A 17,410-nucleotide genomic window follows, 5' to 3' on the forward strand; every position below is an offset into this window, starting at 1 on the left:
GGCCGCCGATTCTCCGGCCCGGGTGGGCTGAGCGGATACGACAGAGTCCTGCCGGCGCCGTTCACTCCTGGTCGCTGCCGGCGGGAACTCTGCGCGAAGGGTCGGGGGGGGGGGGCGGCCTGTGGGGTGGGGAAAAGCGATCGTTCACCAGGAGGGCCTCCGATGGGGTCTGGCCCGCGATGTTGAGTCTGGGCCGGCCGCTGAAGACGTCCCCCACGCATGCGCAGGTTGGCGCGGCGCCCATTTGGCGCCAGGAAGGGAGGCTGGAGCGGCGTGAACCGCTCCAGCACCATGCTGGCCCCCTGTGGGGGACAGAATCGGTCGTACCCGGGCCCGTTTCGCGCCGTCGTGAAATGCGACGGCGCGAACACTTGGTCTCCATTTTGGAGAATCGCCCCCATAATCTTCTCTAACCACAGGAAGTTGTACAAGTCGCCCAACCAAGCTGCTACCCCAGTGGCGATGCCGACCGCCACTCCAGCAAAATCTGTCGCTATGCAACCAGAGAGGCGAAGGCCAAGACATCGGCCTTCCTCCTCTCCATGAGCTCCGGCTTCTCTGAAACCCCAAATATCGCCACCAAAGGGATCGGGTCCACTCCCTCCTCCACTATCCTGGCTAAGACCGCGAACACTCCCGCCCAGAATCTTCCCAATTTTTCACAACCCCAAAACATATGCGCATGATTCGCTGGCCCCCGCCCACACCTCTCACACTCATCTGCTACCCCCTGAACAAACCCACTCATTCTCACCCGGGTCATATGCACCCTGTGCACCACCTTAAACTGTATCAGGCTCATCCTTGCACAAGAGGAGGTCCCGTTTACCCTTCGCAGTGCCTCACTCCATACTCCCCAATTGATCTCCATTCCCAACTCCGCTTCCCATTTCTCCTTGATCTTCACCTCCCTGCTCCCCCAGCCACTTATATATATCCCCAATTCTTCCCTCCCCTTCCACATCCAGAAACAGCAGTCGCTCCAGCAGGGTGTATCCTGGCAATCTAGGGAACCCCTTCCAGACCTGTCGTGCAAAGTCCCTAACCTGGAGATACCTGAACTCACTCCCCGTCGGCAGCTCTACCCTCTCCCGTAGTTCCCCCAGACTGGCAAACCCTTCCGCCAAATACAAATCCCTCACCTTGACCAGCCCACTTCCCTCCACCTCCTGTGTACCCTATCCATTCCCCCGGCTCAAACCCACGATTCTCGCACAGCGGCGTTAGCACCGACATCCCTTCCACCCTAAAATGCCTCCTCAGCTGATTCCATATCTTCACCGTGGACTGCACCACTGGGCTCCCTGAATACCTACTCGGAGTCATTGGCAATGCTGCCGTCACCATAGCCCTCAAACTAGACCCCTTACAAGATTCCTCCTCCATCCTAACCCACTCTACCCTTTCTCCTTCCCACCACCGCCGCACCTTGTCCACATTCGCCACTCAATAATAATGAAGCAGGTTCGGCAACGCCAACCCCCCCTGCAGCCTCTGCCTCTGTAGCTGGGTCCTCCCCACCCTCTGCACCTTCCCCGCCCATACAAAGCCAGAGATGATTGTGTCCACTTTCCGAATAAAGGACTTTTGTATAAAGATTGTGAGAGCCTGAAAGATAAACAAGAACCTCGGCAGAATATTAATTCGGCAACGTTAAGTGCAGTGTATCCCACCTCTTAAGATCCTCCCTGGCCTCCTCCACCAGCTTTGTTAAGTTCCACTTTTGGAGCCCCGTCCATTCCCTCGCTACCTGAAACCCCAAGTACCTAAACCTATCCCTCGCTACCGTAAATGGCATCCCCCCTAAATTAGCCCGCTGTGCCAGCTCATTCAGCGGGAATACCTCGCTTTTCCCTACATTCAGCTTATATCCCAAGAACCTTCCAAACCTCCCAAACAGGCCCATAATCCTTCCCATACTCTCCAACGGATCCGAAACATACAGCAAGAGGTCATCGGCATAGAGCGACACTCGATGCTCCCTCTGTCCCCTCATTATCCCCTGCCACTCTGCCGACCCCCTGAGAGCCATCGCCAATGGCTCTATGGCCAGCGCAAATAGCAGTGGCGACAGCGGGCACCCCTACCTCGTACCCCTGTGTAAGTCAAAGTTTTGTGAGCTCATATCATTCGTCCTTACCCTTGCTCTTGGTGCCACGTACAGCAACCGCACCCATGCCACAAATCTCGTCCATACCCAAACCTTCCCAAAACCTCGAACAAGTACCGCCACTCCACCCGGTCAAATGCTTTCTCCGCGTCCATGGACACCACCACCTCCGGTATCAGAGTTCTCGACGGATTCATCACCACATTCAACAGCCGTCTGTCTATATTACTCGCGAGTTGCCTGCCCTTCGCAAAGCCTGTTTGATCTTCTGTAACCACCCCCGGGACACAATCCTCCATCCTCCCTGCCAACAACGTAGCCAATACTTTCACATCCGTGTACAATAGTGATATGGGTCTATACGACCCACATTCCACCGGATCCTTCCCTTTTTGGGGATTAGTGTGATTACTGCCTGCCTCATCGTCTCCGGCAACTCCCCCTTCTCCAGCGCTTCATTAAACGCCCCCAACAGATGGGGTGCCAGGTCCGCCGCAAATTCCTTATAAAATTCAGCTGGGTACCCATCCGGCCCAGGGGCCTTCCCGACTTCATACCCCTGATACTATCCAGCACCTCCCTCAGCCCCAGGGGCTCCTCCAACACCTGCCTCTTTGCTTCCTCCACCTGGGGAAATTCCAGCTCGTCCAGAAACCACCCCATGTCCCCCTCCTCTCCTCCTGGGTCTGCCTCATAAAGTCCCTGGTAATACTCTTTAAATGCCTCATTTATCTTCCCTGGCTCTGACACCACATTCCCAGCCCCTGTCCGGATCTTCAATATTTCCCTGGACGCAGGCAGCCTCCGCAGCTGGTGCGCCAGCATGCGGCTCGCCTTCTCTCCATACTCATACTGCACCCCTCTTGCCCTACGCAGTTGCCCTACCGCCCTCCCCGTTATCAGCCTATCAAATTGCCCATGCAACTTTTTCCTCCTCCCAATCCCTCCACGGTGGGCACCCTCAAATATTCCCTGTCCACCTCCACTATCTCGCTCACTAGACAGTCATGTTCCGTCCCGGACCACTGCCTTCAGTACTTCCCAGAAAATGCCCGCCGACACCTCCCCATTCTGATTGAACGCCACATAATCCCTAATCGCCAACCGCACCGTATCACAAAAACCTCCATCCGCCAACAACCCCTAGCCAAACCTCCACCCCGGCCTCTGCTCTTGTCCCGTACTGAACCGAATATCCAGCCAGTGGGGTGCATGGTCCGAGATAACTATCCCCCCATACTCTGCCTCCTCCACCCCAACCAAAATCTCCCAACTCACTACAAAGTAATCAATCCTCGAATACACCTTATAGACGTGTGAAAAGAAGGAATACTCCCTTCCCCCTGGGTTCTGAAAGTGCCATGGATCCACCATACCCATCCTCCCCATAAACCCCCCCAGCTCCCTTGCCATTCATACCCTACCCATCGACCTGGGGCTCGGTCTATCCTCCCTCGGCTCCAGGACACAGTTAAAATCTCCTCCCATGATCAACTGGTACGTGGCCAAATCCGGGATTGCTGCCAGCAACCCCCTCATAAAACCCACATCATCCCAATTTGGGGCATACACATTTACCAACACAACCGGTGCCCCTTCCAATACCCCACTCACAATCACATATCCCTCACCTCCTTCGCACTCACAAATCCCATTTGTTTGCTCATTAAAATTGCCACACCCCTTGAATTTGAATCAAACCCCAAGTGAAAAACCTGCCCAACCCACCCCTTCCTTAATCTAACCTGGTCCTTCACACGGAGGTGTGTCCCCTGCAAAAAGACCACCCCCGCTTTCGAGCTCCGGAGGTGCGCAAACACCCACAACCTTTTAACCGGCCCATTCAGTCCCCGGACGTTCCACGTTACCAACCTTACCGGAGGCTTGCGCCTCCAATCCCCTCTACCGTCCGTCATCTTCCCCACTTAACTCCTGCCCCTTTAATTCCACTCTGTACCTAGCGCATCCCAGATGGCCCCTTTCTTCGTCCTTGACCATATCATCTCTCACCCCCTGCTGCGTCGCAGAAACCCCCCCCCCCCGCTTCTCCCCTTCCCCTTCTTCCCCCCCCCCCACTTCCCCTTTCCCCCCTCCCCCCGGCCACCCCTCTTGGCCTTCTCCCCCACCACCTCACTTCCGTTCACCAGCATAACCCGTTAGCGTGGCAGTCCCTGCCCAAAGGCACATCCTAATGACCTCCCGCTCCCTCTCCCCAGACACTCCTCAGCTCCAAGAAGGCCTCCTGCTGACCTTACCCTCCCCACCCAAACAAGGACTTCTCCTGAACTCCAGGTAGCCTTCTCCAAAAGCAAACAAACCGATGTTAAACACAAACAGTCCCATAAAACAGGAGGGGGGATGGGAACATCCATCCCCACATAAACGTTTCACCCCTACAACTCCTTACAATCTCAACATTGAACAGAAACCACCCTCCCACAAAAAAGGCGAAAATCCCCCAATCCCTACACCCACTTCAAACATGCTCCCGACCATTACATAGTGCCCGGTTTCCATTAATGAAATCTTCGGCCGCTTCTGGGGTCTCAAAGTAATACTCCCGGCCTCCGATCGTCACCCATAATTTCGCTGGGCAAAGCACCCTAAACTTGATCTGCCACCGGTACAGCACCACCTTGGCCTTGTTAAAACCTGCCCGCCGTTTTGCCAACTTGGCTCTGATGTCCTGATAAATCTGGACGTTATTTCCCTCCCAGTCGCAGCTACGCTTCTCCCTGGCCCACCGTAGAATTTTCTCTTTCTCCACAAATTTATGGAGTCTCACGATCACCGCCCGTGGCGGCTCTCCAGCTCTAGGCTTCTGCCTCAGAGACCTATGCGCTCGGTCCACTTCAGGGGCCTTATCCAGCACCTCTTCTGCCACCAGTCCCGCCAGCATCCTCGAGACGTACCTCGTGGCACTCGCACCTTCCTTCAGGCAGGCCCACTATTCACAGGTTCTGTCTTCTCGAGGTATTCTCCTGCTCCTCAAACTTTGCCCTCAACGTTTTACAAAGGTCACCTAGGAGCCCCACCTCCGCCTCCAAAGCCACCACACGATCGCTGTGGTCCGAGATCACTCCTTCAATCTCCCGAATCTGTGACCCCTGCACCTCCAAACACCTCTCCATCCGCTCCAAAGTACTCTTCAGGGGTGTCACAGCTTCTGCAATGGCCTCTGTAAGCTCCGCCCGCATTTCTTTCCTCTGTTTATGGAATTCCTCCTTGATAAAAGTCATCAGTTCCTGTATGTGGGGCTTTCCAGCTTGCCCCTCCCCCGCCTGCGTGCTGGTAGAGGCTGTTGCTGCAGCACGAGATTGCTTCAACTTTCCAGCCAAATCTCTCACTGCTTTCTGCTGGGTCTGGCGATCAGGAGACAGACCATTCCAGGGGTAAACTACTCCGCTAACATTCACCTCCGCCTTTTCATCACAATTCCACCCGGATCTGCGTGAAAAGAGCCCTTTTCTGTGACTTTAAGCAGGAACAGCCCTGTATGTGACCACTCACTCCACAGTCATAACCGGAAGTCACAACCCACTCATTCACCTCCTCCTCTCCCACCAGGTTCCAAACTTCAAGGCAAAAGCGGTGATTTAATAAAAAATAAATTTAGCGTACCCAATTATTTTTTTTTCTAATTAAGGCCCGCTCCCCGATGCTCCCCTACCGGCCGGGTTCCCGACGAGGTTTGTCGCGGGTGGTCTCACCCGTCGGGAACTCCGCGTGGTGGCTGCGGACTCAGTCCAGCGCCGCCACACATCGGGGGGAGGGCCGATCCGCGGGCAGGGGGGGGGACACATTGTTAGGGTCTGGGGGCACTGTGGGGGGGGGGGGGGGGGTGGTCCAGGGCACGCGAGCCGGCTAAAGGAGGGGACTATTTTGCAAGCTGGGTCCGCGAGGGGCCGGCACCATGTTGCCCGCCGCCGCCGTGCCCATGCGCAGCCACGGAACCGGCAATTCTCCGGGCCGTATCGGCAGCGAGAGCCGATGCTCTACGCTGTCCTGCTTGTCCCCGGCAAAATGGGAAATCAGTGGCTGTTTTACACTATTTTTTTCTGACATAAAACACCACCGTTCCCACTCTGGCGTGGGGACATAGCCTGAAAATGGGAGAATCCAGCCCCAGGCTTTTGCATTCTGTTCACAGGACCAGGGCAGGGGTAATCCAAACTGCCCTGCTCGCTCTCCCCACACCTCCCTCTGCTTCGAATATTGATGCAGTTTTCCCTTGGACGGTGCAGTGGTCTCGGCAGCAACCATTCCTGTGATAAAGTAATCCATGATCCACCCAGGCTCCACACAGACGTTTCACCTTGCCTTTCTGCTTACATGCTTAAGTGACAATTTTAATTTGATATCGGTTGTCACCGACCTTACCAAGCAGCGAAATTGGTTCTTCCATGCTTTCTGGTTCACCTGCTTACTCAGCCATTGGGGGAACCTTTTAGACATCACTGAAGATGTAGACATTACTTTCGATCCTATTCTTTCACCATCACATTAGCAACATCAGCTCATCATATTAGTCATAAAGCCTGTTGGACAAATCCTCTTGCTACCAGAGCATCTCTCCCGGTTTAGGTAAATCAAGGCCGGGGGCAGTCACGGTGCAGCTTGGATCGAATTATTTATTTATTTATAAATTTAGAGTACCCAATTCATTTTTTCCAATTAAGGGGCAATTTAGCGTGGCCAATCCACCTACCCTGCACATTTTTGGGTTGTGGGGGCGAAATCCACGCAAACACGGGGACAATGTGCAAACTCCACACGGACAGTGACCCAGAACCGGGATCAAACCTGGGACCTCGGTGCCGTGAGGCCGCAGTGCTAACCACTGCGCCACCGTGTAGCCCATTGGGTTGAATTTTTAACCCAGTCTCTCCCGGCATCTCAGTGGAATTTCAGTTATCTGGGCCGGAATTTTCCGGTCGTTACGATTCACGTTTGTCGACGGCAGCGCACCCACCGCCCCCCCCCCCCCGCCCACGGGTTTTCCGATAGGGTGAGGTGGTTACAATGGAAAATCCCATTGACAAGCTGCGGGTAGATAGAGTCCCGCCTCCAGCGAGCAGCGAGTGGCGGAGAAACCCGCGGCTGGGGGACCAGAGAATCCGGCTCCTGGTGTGAATGGGAAGAAAGTATTTCTGTATCTTCAAACATGGCTCCGATGTTCCAGGCTGATTACTTCAAGGGACACGTTTAATCCAAACTGCTCATCGCCAAACGGATCGGGTGCAACGGTGAGTAGTGTGTAAAACCAGCATTCCACCCAATCCCCTGGGTGACAATCGGAATGTTTCGCCCAGTATCTCTCAAAGCAACAGCCACAATAACAGCTGGCATTTATGTGACATCTATAACATGGTAAAAAGCTCCAAGACACTTTACCACAAGACACAACCAAATCTGACACTCAACCACACTGGGAGATACAAGGAAAGGTGACCGATCATTTAATCCGAGGTGGGTTTTAAGGGGTTTTCTCAAAGCAGAAAGAGAGGTCCAGAACTGGAGAGGATGTTCTCGGGCTTCAGGTCCAGGCAGCTGAAGGAAAAGCTGACAAAGGTGGAACAGTCAAAATCAAGGGGGAAGACAAGACGTCAGACTTGAAGAACACAGAAATTTCATAGAATTTACAGTGCAGAAGGAGGCGATTCGGCCCATCGAGTCTGCACCGGCTCTTGGAAAGAGCACCCTACCCAAGGTCCACACCTCCACCCTATCCCCATAACCCAGAAACCCCACCCAACACTATGGGCAATTTTGGACACTAAGGTCAATTTATCATGGCCAATCCACCTAACCTGCACATCTTTGGACTGTGGGAGGAAACCGGAGCACCCGGAGGAAACCCACGCACACACGGGGAGGATGTGCAGACTCCGCACAGACAGTGACCCAAGCTGGAATCGAACCTGGGGCCCTGGAGCTGTGAAGCAATTGTGCTATCCACAATGCTACCGTGCTGCCCCTTATGGTGGGAAATGGTGGTGGGTTACTCCATATAATCTTTTCCCTTCTTTTCCAAAAACTTTGGGCAGGATAGTAAGACTTGAGAGAGAATCAATTTGTTTTTACATAGAATTTACAGTGCAGAAGGAGGCCATTCGGCCCATCGAGTCTGCACCGGCTCTTGGAAAGAGCAATCTACCCAAGTCCACACCTCCACCCTATCCCCATAACCCAGTAACTCCACCCAGCACTAAGGGCAATTTTGAACACTAAGGGCAATTTATCATGGCCCATCCACCTAACCTGCACATCTTTGGACTGTGGGAGGAAACCGGAGCACCCGGAGGAAACCCACGCAGACACGGGGAGAATGTGTAGACTCTGCACAGACAGTGACAGTGTTGAATAGTCAGTGTGTACTTACTGAGGCCATTGTATACTTGCTTATGCAAACTGCAGGTTTTGTAATGTCTACATGGAGGAGCTAGAATATCTGGTCAAGAATAGAGCCATGATTATAAGAATAAATGGACACTGTGGCATTCCATGGAATTTACAGTGCAGAAGGAGGCCATTCGGCCTATCGAGTCTGCACCGGCCCTTGAAAAGAGCACCCATCCAAGCCCACACTTCCACCCCATCCCGGTAAGATGCTACTAGCTAACTCAGCCCGGACCAAGAATCACCCTTCACAGCACGGGCCATCTCCTCCTGAATAAATTCACTTTGCAGTCTAAATCAGTTGGCACGGAATTAATTCACGCTCAATTCCACAACATTTATGCTATGCACATCTCATTTTCTTTCTGACACATCCCAAACACAATTTGGAAAAATGAGAGCTATGATGAGAATATTCAGATAGTTTAGCTTCATCACAAATGAGCTGGCGCTGGGGAGACAGGACATTACTAATCAAATTAATGAAGAAACGTTTCACAACAAGCAGCAAGTCAGGAATATCAGCAGCATCTCAAAGATGATGAAATATGAAAGCACGCACAGCAGAAAACAGACAAATATATGCATTAAAATTCTCGCAGAAACTCTCGAACACCAGCTATACTTTGCGTAGAATTGATCTCAACCCTCAATGTTCACAGAAATTTTCAGTTCCTGGGTGTGAAACCGAGTGGGCCGGTTAGATCGTAGGAGGCGGTAAAATCGGGAACCACGGCAGGTGGCGAATGGTTTCTGGTCTAATCGGCCCGAATGGTTTCTGATCTAATCGGCCCGCTTCCATTGGCGAGATTGGTGATCGCTGTTGTCTTCCTGCAGGGAGGCTCCGGTTGGCCTCCAGTATTCTCTCCTCCCTTGGACTGGACTGTACTGGGGTCACCTTGGGATGGAGGGACAGCTGGACTGAGCTCTGGATGCCCCTGCTCTGCCAGCCCTGGTGGCTCCCAATGCCCACACCATGGTGTCGATGCCCACACTCTCTGCAGCACCTCACCGATGTCCAGCTGCGTCTGGGCACGGTCCTCAGTGACCGGGACCTGCTCTGGAGCACCTCAGCAATACCCACCTGACTGGGACATGCTCTGTAGAGCCCCAGCAAGGTCCATCTGAGACTGGGACACCCCCCCAGCCCCTCAGCAATACCCATCCGAGACTGGGACAGCCCCTCAGCAATACCCGTCCGAGACTGGGACACCCCCCCAGCCCCTCAGCAATACCCGTCCGAGACTGGGACCCCCCCCAGCCCCTCAGCAATACCCGTCCGAGACTGGGACACCCCCCCAGCCCCTCAGCAATACCCGTCCGAGACTGGGACCCCCCCCCCCCCAGCCCCTCAGCAATACCCATCCGAGACTGGGACACCCCCCCCCCCCCCAGCCCCTCAGCAATACCCATCCGAGACTGGGACACCCCCCCCCAGCCCCTCAGCAATACCCGCCCGAGACTGGGACCCCCCCCCCCAGCCCCTCAGCAATACCCATCCGAGACTGGGACACCCCCCCAGCCCCTCAGCAATACCCGTCCGAGACTGGGACCCCCCCCCCCCAGCCCCTCAGCAATACCCATCCGAGACTGGGACCCCCCCCCCCCCAGCCCCTCAGCAATACCCGTCCGAGACTGGGACATGCTCCGCAGCGTCTAGAATGTGCTGTCAAGACTCTCATGGCTGTCACGGACAGAGCCTTGCCTTGGACACCACCACACCTGGTGCTAACGTCATGCTGCAGGTTCTCCACTGCTGTCGCCACCCTCGCAGCCACACTTTGCCGGCACAATCCCCTGTGCCCTTGGGACTCCGCCCATCAGCTATGGACCTACTGGAATGCTGCTGACATTCCCCTCGGAATCTCACGGCCCTACCCTATTGACTGCATCAGCTCCGGGATAACCTGGCCCAGAGGCTCAGCAACAGGCTGGGACCCAGCTGGGTCCTGGGATCCAGCAGCCCTCCAACTGCTGTCTCACCCGGGGGTTCCTGCCCCCACCTGATATGCTGCAGTAACTGAGGTGCTCACCAGATTGTGCCCCAGAAGCCTGCCCAGTACTTCGCCCACCGTTGTGTGTCTGTCTGACTGGTGGAAGGGGGGAATGACAGGGACGCCCCGACGGTGACATCTTCAGAGCTCTCCTCCGAGATGTCCTCTTGGATAGCAGGATGGGGGGGGGGGGGGGGGGGGCATCCCGAATGGGCCGATACCATCCGATGGAGATCCTGTGGGTGAAAGGATGTGTGGTCAGTTGAAAGGAAGGGTCAGCTTGCTGGATGAACAGCTGTGTGACAGGTCACCTGGGTGGGGGCTGATGGATCCTCACTCTGTGGCCCAGGCTGATCTCAGTGAGTGATTTGTCCTCGGCCGTGCCCTATAGGGCTCGTTCCTCATAGGAGGAGAGGACCCGGAGGTCCGGCAACCCGCTGCCCGTCTGGGCCCTTGCCTGCCGATTGTGCACCAACTTGACCTGTGGGGTGTAGCCACCTAAAATGGCTGATACCCGATTAATTTGGCCAAAACCCGATGTAAAATGGCTAACCGAAAAGGCTGATGGGAAAATCAGCCAACAGGACACAAACGGACAGCTGCAGACAGAACGGTGTATTTGGCTCTGGGGAAGTCGGCCCAGACCGATACCTGCGACCATTAGCAGCACATCAACCCAGACATCTGCAGTTTAATCGGCGATCCCCGGGAACAATTGCAACATATTAGCAATTGAAAGCCGGGCCAGACCTCTCGGCGCCAGCAGTGGCCGAGACAAAGACAGGTGAACGACCACCCCCCGATCAAGGAATCGCCCCATTATTGGAGCATATCGAACCCAGTGATTGGGAACAAGTCCAATCACTTGGGACCAGGGTCAAGGTCCGCCCCGAGAGGCGGGAGGCCCCTGGGACCTATAAAGGATAGGGGCCAAGTTCAGATCAACCCTTCTCTCCCTTCTTCTCCTGCTTGCAACCTTCGCAAGAACCATCGACAAGAAACCGTAAGTTTGACTCCAGCGATCGCTACCCGATAGAGACTCCGAGCCATCGACCCGTATCAGCCTTTGAATCCCGCAGGCCAGACCCAATTCGATAAGCCATTTGTTTCCCTGACCTGGTGGGCCATTTCCAAAGTTAAGTATTGGCCTGTAGCGGTAGGTAGTAGTCTAGAAAGTAGGATTATTGTATAAGTATTTATTGCTGTATATAATAAATGACCGTTGATTTAACTCTTACTAAGCGGTGTGCTGTCTTATTAATCATAACTAGAGCTTGAACCACGTGGCAGTATCAGAAAGATACCTGGCGACTCGTGAGCCAAATTGACAGAATTAGAGCTAATAAAACTAAGGCTAATAAGAGCAACGGGGGCACAGAGGGGGCATCGTGAGCTGAACGCTGCACGCTTCGCAGGTGGGTGGGGTCCAGACGTGGGCAACATTGCCGGGCATGGGTGGGGTGCAGTGGGTCACCGGCTCGGCATTGTGCTGGGATGTGTGTGTGGAGGGGGGGGGGGGGCAGGTGCCAGGAGGCCAATGCCAACTCACCCTTGCGGCCCGGTGGAGGTCGTTGATATTCTGGTGGCACTGGCTGGCAGACTCCTCGCTGACACATCCAGTGACGACGGCCACTGCCACAGCCTCCCAGGTAGCACTGGCTTACCTGGAGCTGAGCCTCTGCCCCCCTTGGGGGGAACAGTGTTTCCCTCCTGGAGTCGACCGCGTCCATGAGCCTGACCAGGTCGGCATCCCCGAATCACGACGCTGGGACCACAGTCATTTACAGCGCAAAGCCAGTGGGGCCTCGTTAAGTGGGCCAATTAATGTTAGATACCGGTGACGGCCTCACTGGGTCAGCCGTCGGGAAATCCCAGACATTCCCACTCGTCACCACAATGAGAAAGAATTTGGTCGGATCGCACCCATTAACTCTTTCTCCCTCCACAGATGCTGCCAGGCCGGCGTTCTTCCGGAACTTTCTCCTTTTATTTCAGATTATTTTGCTTGTCTGTTCACAGCTGTATTCGTGCCGTGGAGTATTTTTCTAGTCTTAGGTTAATATATATAACCGGCTGCCCCAGCTTCAGTGGACATGACAAATTGGTAAATAATTACAGGGGGGGGCGGGGGGGGGGGGTAGGTAAAACAGCTTTTGACAAACTTCAAGTACCACCTTATTGATGGGATAGTCTTTGCTACAATCATCGAAACAAACCTGGTTTTGTTGTTGGGGAGAAACGCTGTCGCTTCATTGAAAGATGAAGTTTGAGATATTAATGGTTTTATTCTGTGGAACAGGCTCAGTGCTGTTTCTACCTTTCAATTGGCAGGTAATAACAAATCTGCTGTGCCCCAATAGTGTAACATTGACTGTTGACTAAACTCATTGCAGGGGGAACTTTTCAATTTCATACGCTCAACGGAGAATTTTGACCTCTGGAAGTAGACATTGGAAATGTTGTCACTCTGATCATCAAACTCAATAAAGGAACCCAGAAGAACCCTCTTTACTGGAGTTGAGTTGGAGTGGAGTTGAACGGGAGGATGCATTTAAAGGGAGACTAAATAAATGCATGACAGAGGAAGGAAATGAAATGAAATGAAAATCGCTTATTGTCACAAGTAGGCTTCAATGAAGTTACTGTGAAAAGCCCCTAGTCGCCACATTCCGGCGCCTGTTCGGGAGGCTGGTACAGGAATTGAACCGTGCTGCTGGCCTGCCTTGGTCTGCTTTAAAAGCCAGCGATTTAGCCCTGTGCTAAACCAGCCCCAACTACTTTCTATCGTAGCGAATGCCATGGGGTGACCACTCGTTGGGTGAAGATTGTCCCCTCATCTCTGCCCTAAATGGTCTACCCCATATCCTCAGCCTGTGACCAGTTCTGGACACCCCCACCATCGAGAACATCCTTCCTGCATCTATCCAGTTATTTGTATTAAAAGAAACAAAGAAAGACTTGAGCAACTTCCATATCTGTAGATGTTTTAGATGGAAAGCTGTTTGACGGGTCCTGGCATTTTCTGTTTTTGTAAATAAAACTCTCATCGAAAACAAAAGAAAAAAAGGAAAATAAAAAAGGTGCAGACACGACGGGACAGATGGCCTCTTTCTGCACCAGTTCCATCATTTTGCGAAGTTGGCGGCGAAGCATAAACACCAAGATAGACCAGCATTGCAGAATGGCCTTCTGTGTGTCTGTCCCATCTAATTTTCAATTTGTGGGACAGGCTCCTTATCAAATGCATAAAGTTGGAAAATGAATTCTTTGCTGTGGTTGTGTCAAGCTCTCTGTGTGCGATTTTAACAGGAGGAGAGACCAATTCGAATAAATATCATCAGTCTGTCAGGGCAATGGTCAATAAGACATCAACTTCGTCCAGCACATGCGCTGAATTTCATGGTGTTCCATGCCTTGTTTTAAATAAATTAGTACCACACAACAGTTTTAAAACTTGAAATCTATAACCTGGTTCACTTGACATTAAGAAAAATAACAGGCTGCATCCTTTTGTTAAAGTTAATCTGGCCAATTCCCCCACCGTGCCGGAATGAATAGTGGGCCATTACCTTGCTCCAAAGGCTGCTCCTCTTGTTCCTGAAGGAGATTCCAAGGCCTCTGTTGGTTTGGGCACCTTTTCCTTGTTCATTTGCTGCAGTATTGAATTCAATTCGCTAATGACATTTGCCTTTGCATCAGTTGCAGCAGGGACTTTTACATCTGGTCCATCGCCCCAAAGCTTCGAGGTCCTCTGCTGTGGAGATTTCAGAGTTTCAGGCGGGATGCCACCAGGTAGGGGAGGTGGTGCAGGTGGTGGCATGCAAAAGCCGTCAATGTTTTCTTCTATCAAAGCATCTTTGTAAATTGCATTATTTTTGTTAATGATGGGCTTAACTTTTGGTTTTGGAGGGACTGGCGGTTTGTCAATGGTAAACATCTGCCCATCTGCATAGACTGTGCAAGTATCCAAGTTCTCCCCAGCTTCAGAAGACAAGGTGGAGATACTGGAGACGGTGGAAACGGTGCTTGTCGTTTCCAAGTGATAGTCACTGTTACTGCGACTGTCCACCTCTTCAATCCCTGAATCCACAACATTGTCAAAAGGCTCACGTGGTGGGGCAAAGCTCGCGGGCAAGGAGTCAGAGTGACCAATGGGCTTTCTACCATCGGAAGGGGCTGAAGGTAAGTTAGTCGTATCCCTGGTGTGTGATGGCAGCGTGGTGCAGGTGGCATTTTTGTTCTGCCTCAGCAGATCGGAGAGAGTTGGAATGGCTGGAGGATCCTCGGAGCTCTCAAAACTATTGGCAAACTCCAGTGGCGGAGGTAAAGGTTCAGAAAATAGAAAATCTTCTTCCACATCAACAGAGGCCAGTGGAGGTGGTGGAATGCGGAATGGTAGAACGGTGGAATTATCTACTGAACTGACAGTGACGATGGTCTTGGCGGTTTCCTTAGATGCTGATGTGCTCTCCGTAGCTTTACGTTGCTCTGGCGTAATGCTCGCTGGGGAATTTTCTTTACTTGCCACATTCCCGCTTTCGTCCGGCCTGGCACCTACATCGGAACGTACCATTAGCAATCCTGGTGTCTTCTGATGCGAGGCACCTCCAACATCGTTCACCATGTTTTTCTTCTCATCACTCTTCTTGCCTTCTTTACTCGTGTCTGCTTCGGGCTTTGGGTTAGTCTCTTTCCTCAGTGTCGTGGAAGATTGGCTCGGTTTGGTGGAACAAGAGGCGGAGGCTGTGGTCTCCACGTTCGACCTCAACTTGGTATCGATGTACAGCGGTTTCGAGAGTTCCGTTTTCCCAGATTCAGCTTTACTAGTGTTTTGCAGGGGCTGGTCTTTCAGTGTTCGATCTCTAGCAGCCATTACTAAGGCCAATGGAGTGTTTGAATCCAATATTTTACCAGTGACAGGATGGATATAATTACTATTAGCAATGGGAATGTTTGATGCAATGTAACCTGCTTTATTTCCGGCATTACATTCAATATCTTCTTTTTTAGAAGCAATGTTCAATATCCTTGAGCTGCTCTGCACCCTTTGATTACTGCCATCTGCACCACTGCAAGTGGTGCTCACTTTAGATGATGGAGCAAGGAGGTGACTGTAACGTTCTTCATTGCCAAACATCCCTTCATCAATAGACTTGGATTGCCTCAACCGCGCACTTGGCAGGAGCCCCACGTCTTCATCACCCATATCAGTTGAGAGGAAGGCAGGGGAGTGGCGCTTGGCTTCGATTCTCTTTTCCCTGTCCTTCACAGCTCCAGCGATAGCTGCTGCAAAAGGGTTGCAGAAGCCATCATCCGGCCTAAGGTGAACTTGGTGTTCTGAAGCCTGAGTGTCAATTTCCATGCTGCTCCCTTGGCTGCTTTTGCCACTGCTGCTGGTTGAAGGCTCTTTGACAATAATGGTGGGGATGGGAATGGAACACGTTTTCTCGGGGCTGTCTTCGACTTTTGACTGCTTCACCAGCTGGCCTTTTCTTCTGGCTGGCTTGGCAGGAACGTACACTGCTTTATTCCCGGTGTTCCCGACATCGGAATATGGATTCTCTGGCATGTTACCCCTCCTGTTTCTCATGGTCTGGTGTGACAAAGCATTTGGCTTGTACTGGTCTTCGGAATCCAAGGAATACTGTTGGGAATCTTGCCTGTAATACATTGCTTTCTTCTGTCGATCAATGACAATTGTTCCTGTGCTATTTGGCCTGTTGGAATTGTGTGTTCTTAACGCAGAATTATGATTGAAGCCAGGCCTTATTGTACCATAACTCCGAGGGGTGGAAGGTTTGGGTGCATTGTAAGGAGGTGAAGGCGGGGAAACTGATGGGGGAGGTGGGATATCTTCGGCAGTATCTGGCATTGACAAACTCCTGGTAAATTTTAGTAAAGGAGGAGCCAAAAACTGTTTTTCTTCTTCTAACATACCTGCACACAAAAGAAAATCCTCAAATTAAGATCGATTTGACAAATGAATACTTCTTACACACTGAATTGAAATGTGTAAAATTGAAGGTTAGTTTGGGAAAATCTTTATGGTCCTGGGCAGCAGTTATTTGCTCAGCAGAAATCCACACCCGAGAATCTGGATGTCGGGATCAGCAGCTGTTCCCCCCCCCTGCTGATTCGCAAGGATCGATTGTTTTAACACACACAATGCTTTATATCTGTCACTCATTTTATCCACTGCCCTCAAAGTGTTGAAAAGGGGAAGCTCAAATCAAAGGATCTGAAAGAATCCAAGTTGGGTTGGTTGAGTAGTTAAAAAAAACACCAGCTCACGCTGCAGAAAAACACACGCTGTAACAATCAAGACCCATTGCTGAACAACCGTTCAAGGTGCAAGCAATCTTCATTTTATTGGGCGGATGAAAAGATACAAGCGCGCATATTTTCATGGAAATTGATGCAACCGTAATCTGTTCTCGCTGCTGCCTTTTATGGGGGAGAAATTAGTCAGCGATAATGCGGCACAGATGCTTAATGGGCTCAGAGCAAAGTCTGTTCATTGGCATTGTAAAGGAGGCATTAGCCCATTTATTTTTAATGGGTTATCAATTTCATTAAAATAACAGAGAGGGGAATTGAATCTGAGCTATTAAGCATTCACACAATAACACTTGTCAACAGTAATTTCTCGTTCCCTCTTCTAACGCTCACTTTTCACACGGAAGAGGCACATATTTTAAGAAAAGCTAAGTGTGGGATCAATCAGGTCAGCAAAAATCTTTCATCAACTGGCTCCCAGATATCATTCTTTTAAATTTTGTTGTAGAAACATAAACATAAATATGTATTTGATTTACAGATTCGACATAGGGATCATTAATTGCCTGTTGGTATCCAATCGCCGCCACTGAGTGCACGCTGATATTTGGTCAGATGCTGGGCTGGTTTT

The 17,410-nt window shown here is 51.9% G+C and overlaps 1 protein-coding gene across 4 annotated transcripts in view; it reads right to left on the minus strand.

Annotated features, from left to right (window-relative positions):
- The window catches only part of LOC140384761 (SH3 and multiple ankyrin repeat domains protein 2-like), a 1,513,496-nt gene that overhangs the window by 11,373 nt on the left and 1,484,713 nt on the right, over positions 1-17,410 (minus strand). For all 4 annotated transcript variants that reach the window (XM_072466758.1, XM_072466757.1, XM_072466755.1 and 1 more), the window contains one exon: positions 14,073-16,440. In XM_072466758.1, the coding sequence (XP_072322859.1) occupies positions 14,073-16,440 (2,368 nt within the window). The remainder of the gene's footprint in view (positions 1-14,072; positions 16,441-17,410) is intronic.

Source organism: Scyliorhinus torazame, chromosome 10 (genome assembly GCF_047496885.1).
Source record: "Scyliorhinus torazame isolate Kashiwa2021f chromosome 10, sScyTor2.1, whole genome shotgun sequence".
Classification (NCBI taxonomy): Eukaryota; Metazoa; Chordata; class Chondrichthyes; order Carcharhiniformes; family Scyliorhinidae; genus Scyliorhinus; species Scyliorhinus torazame.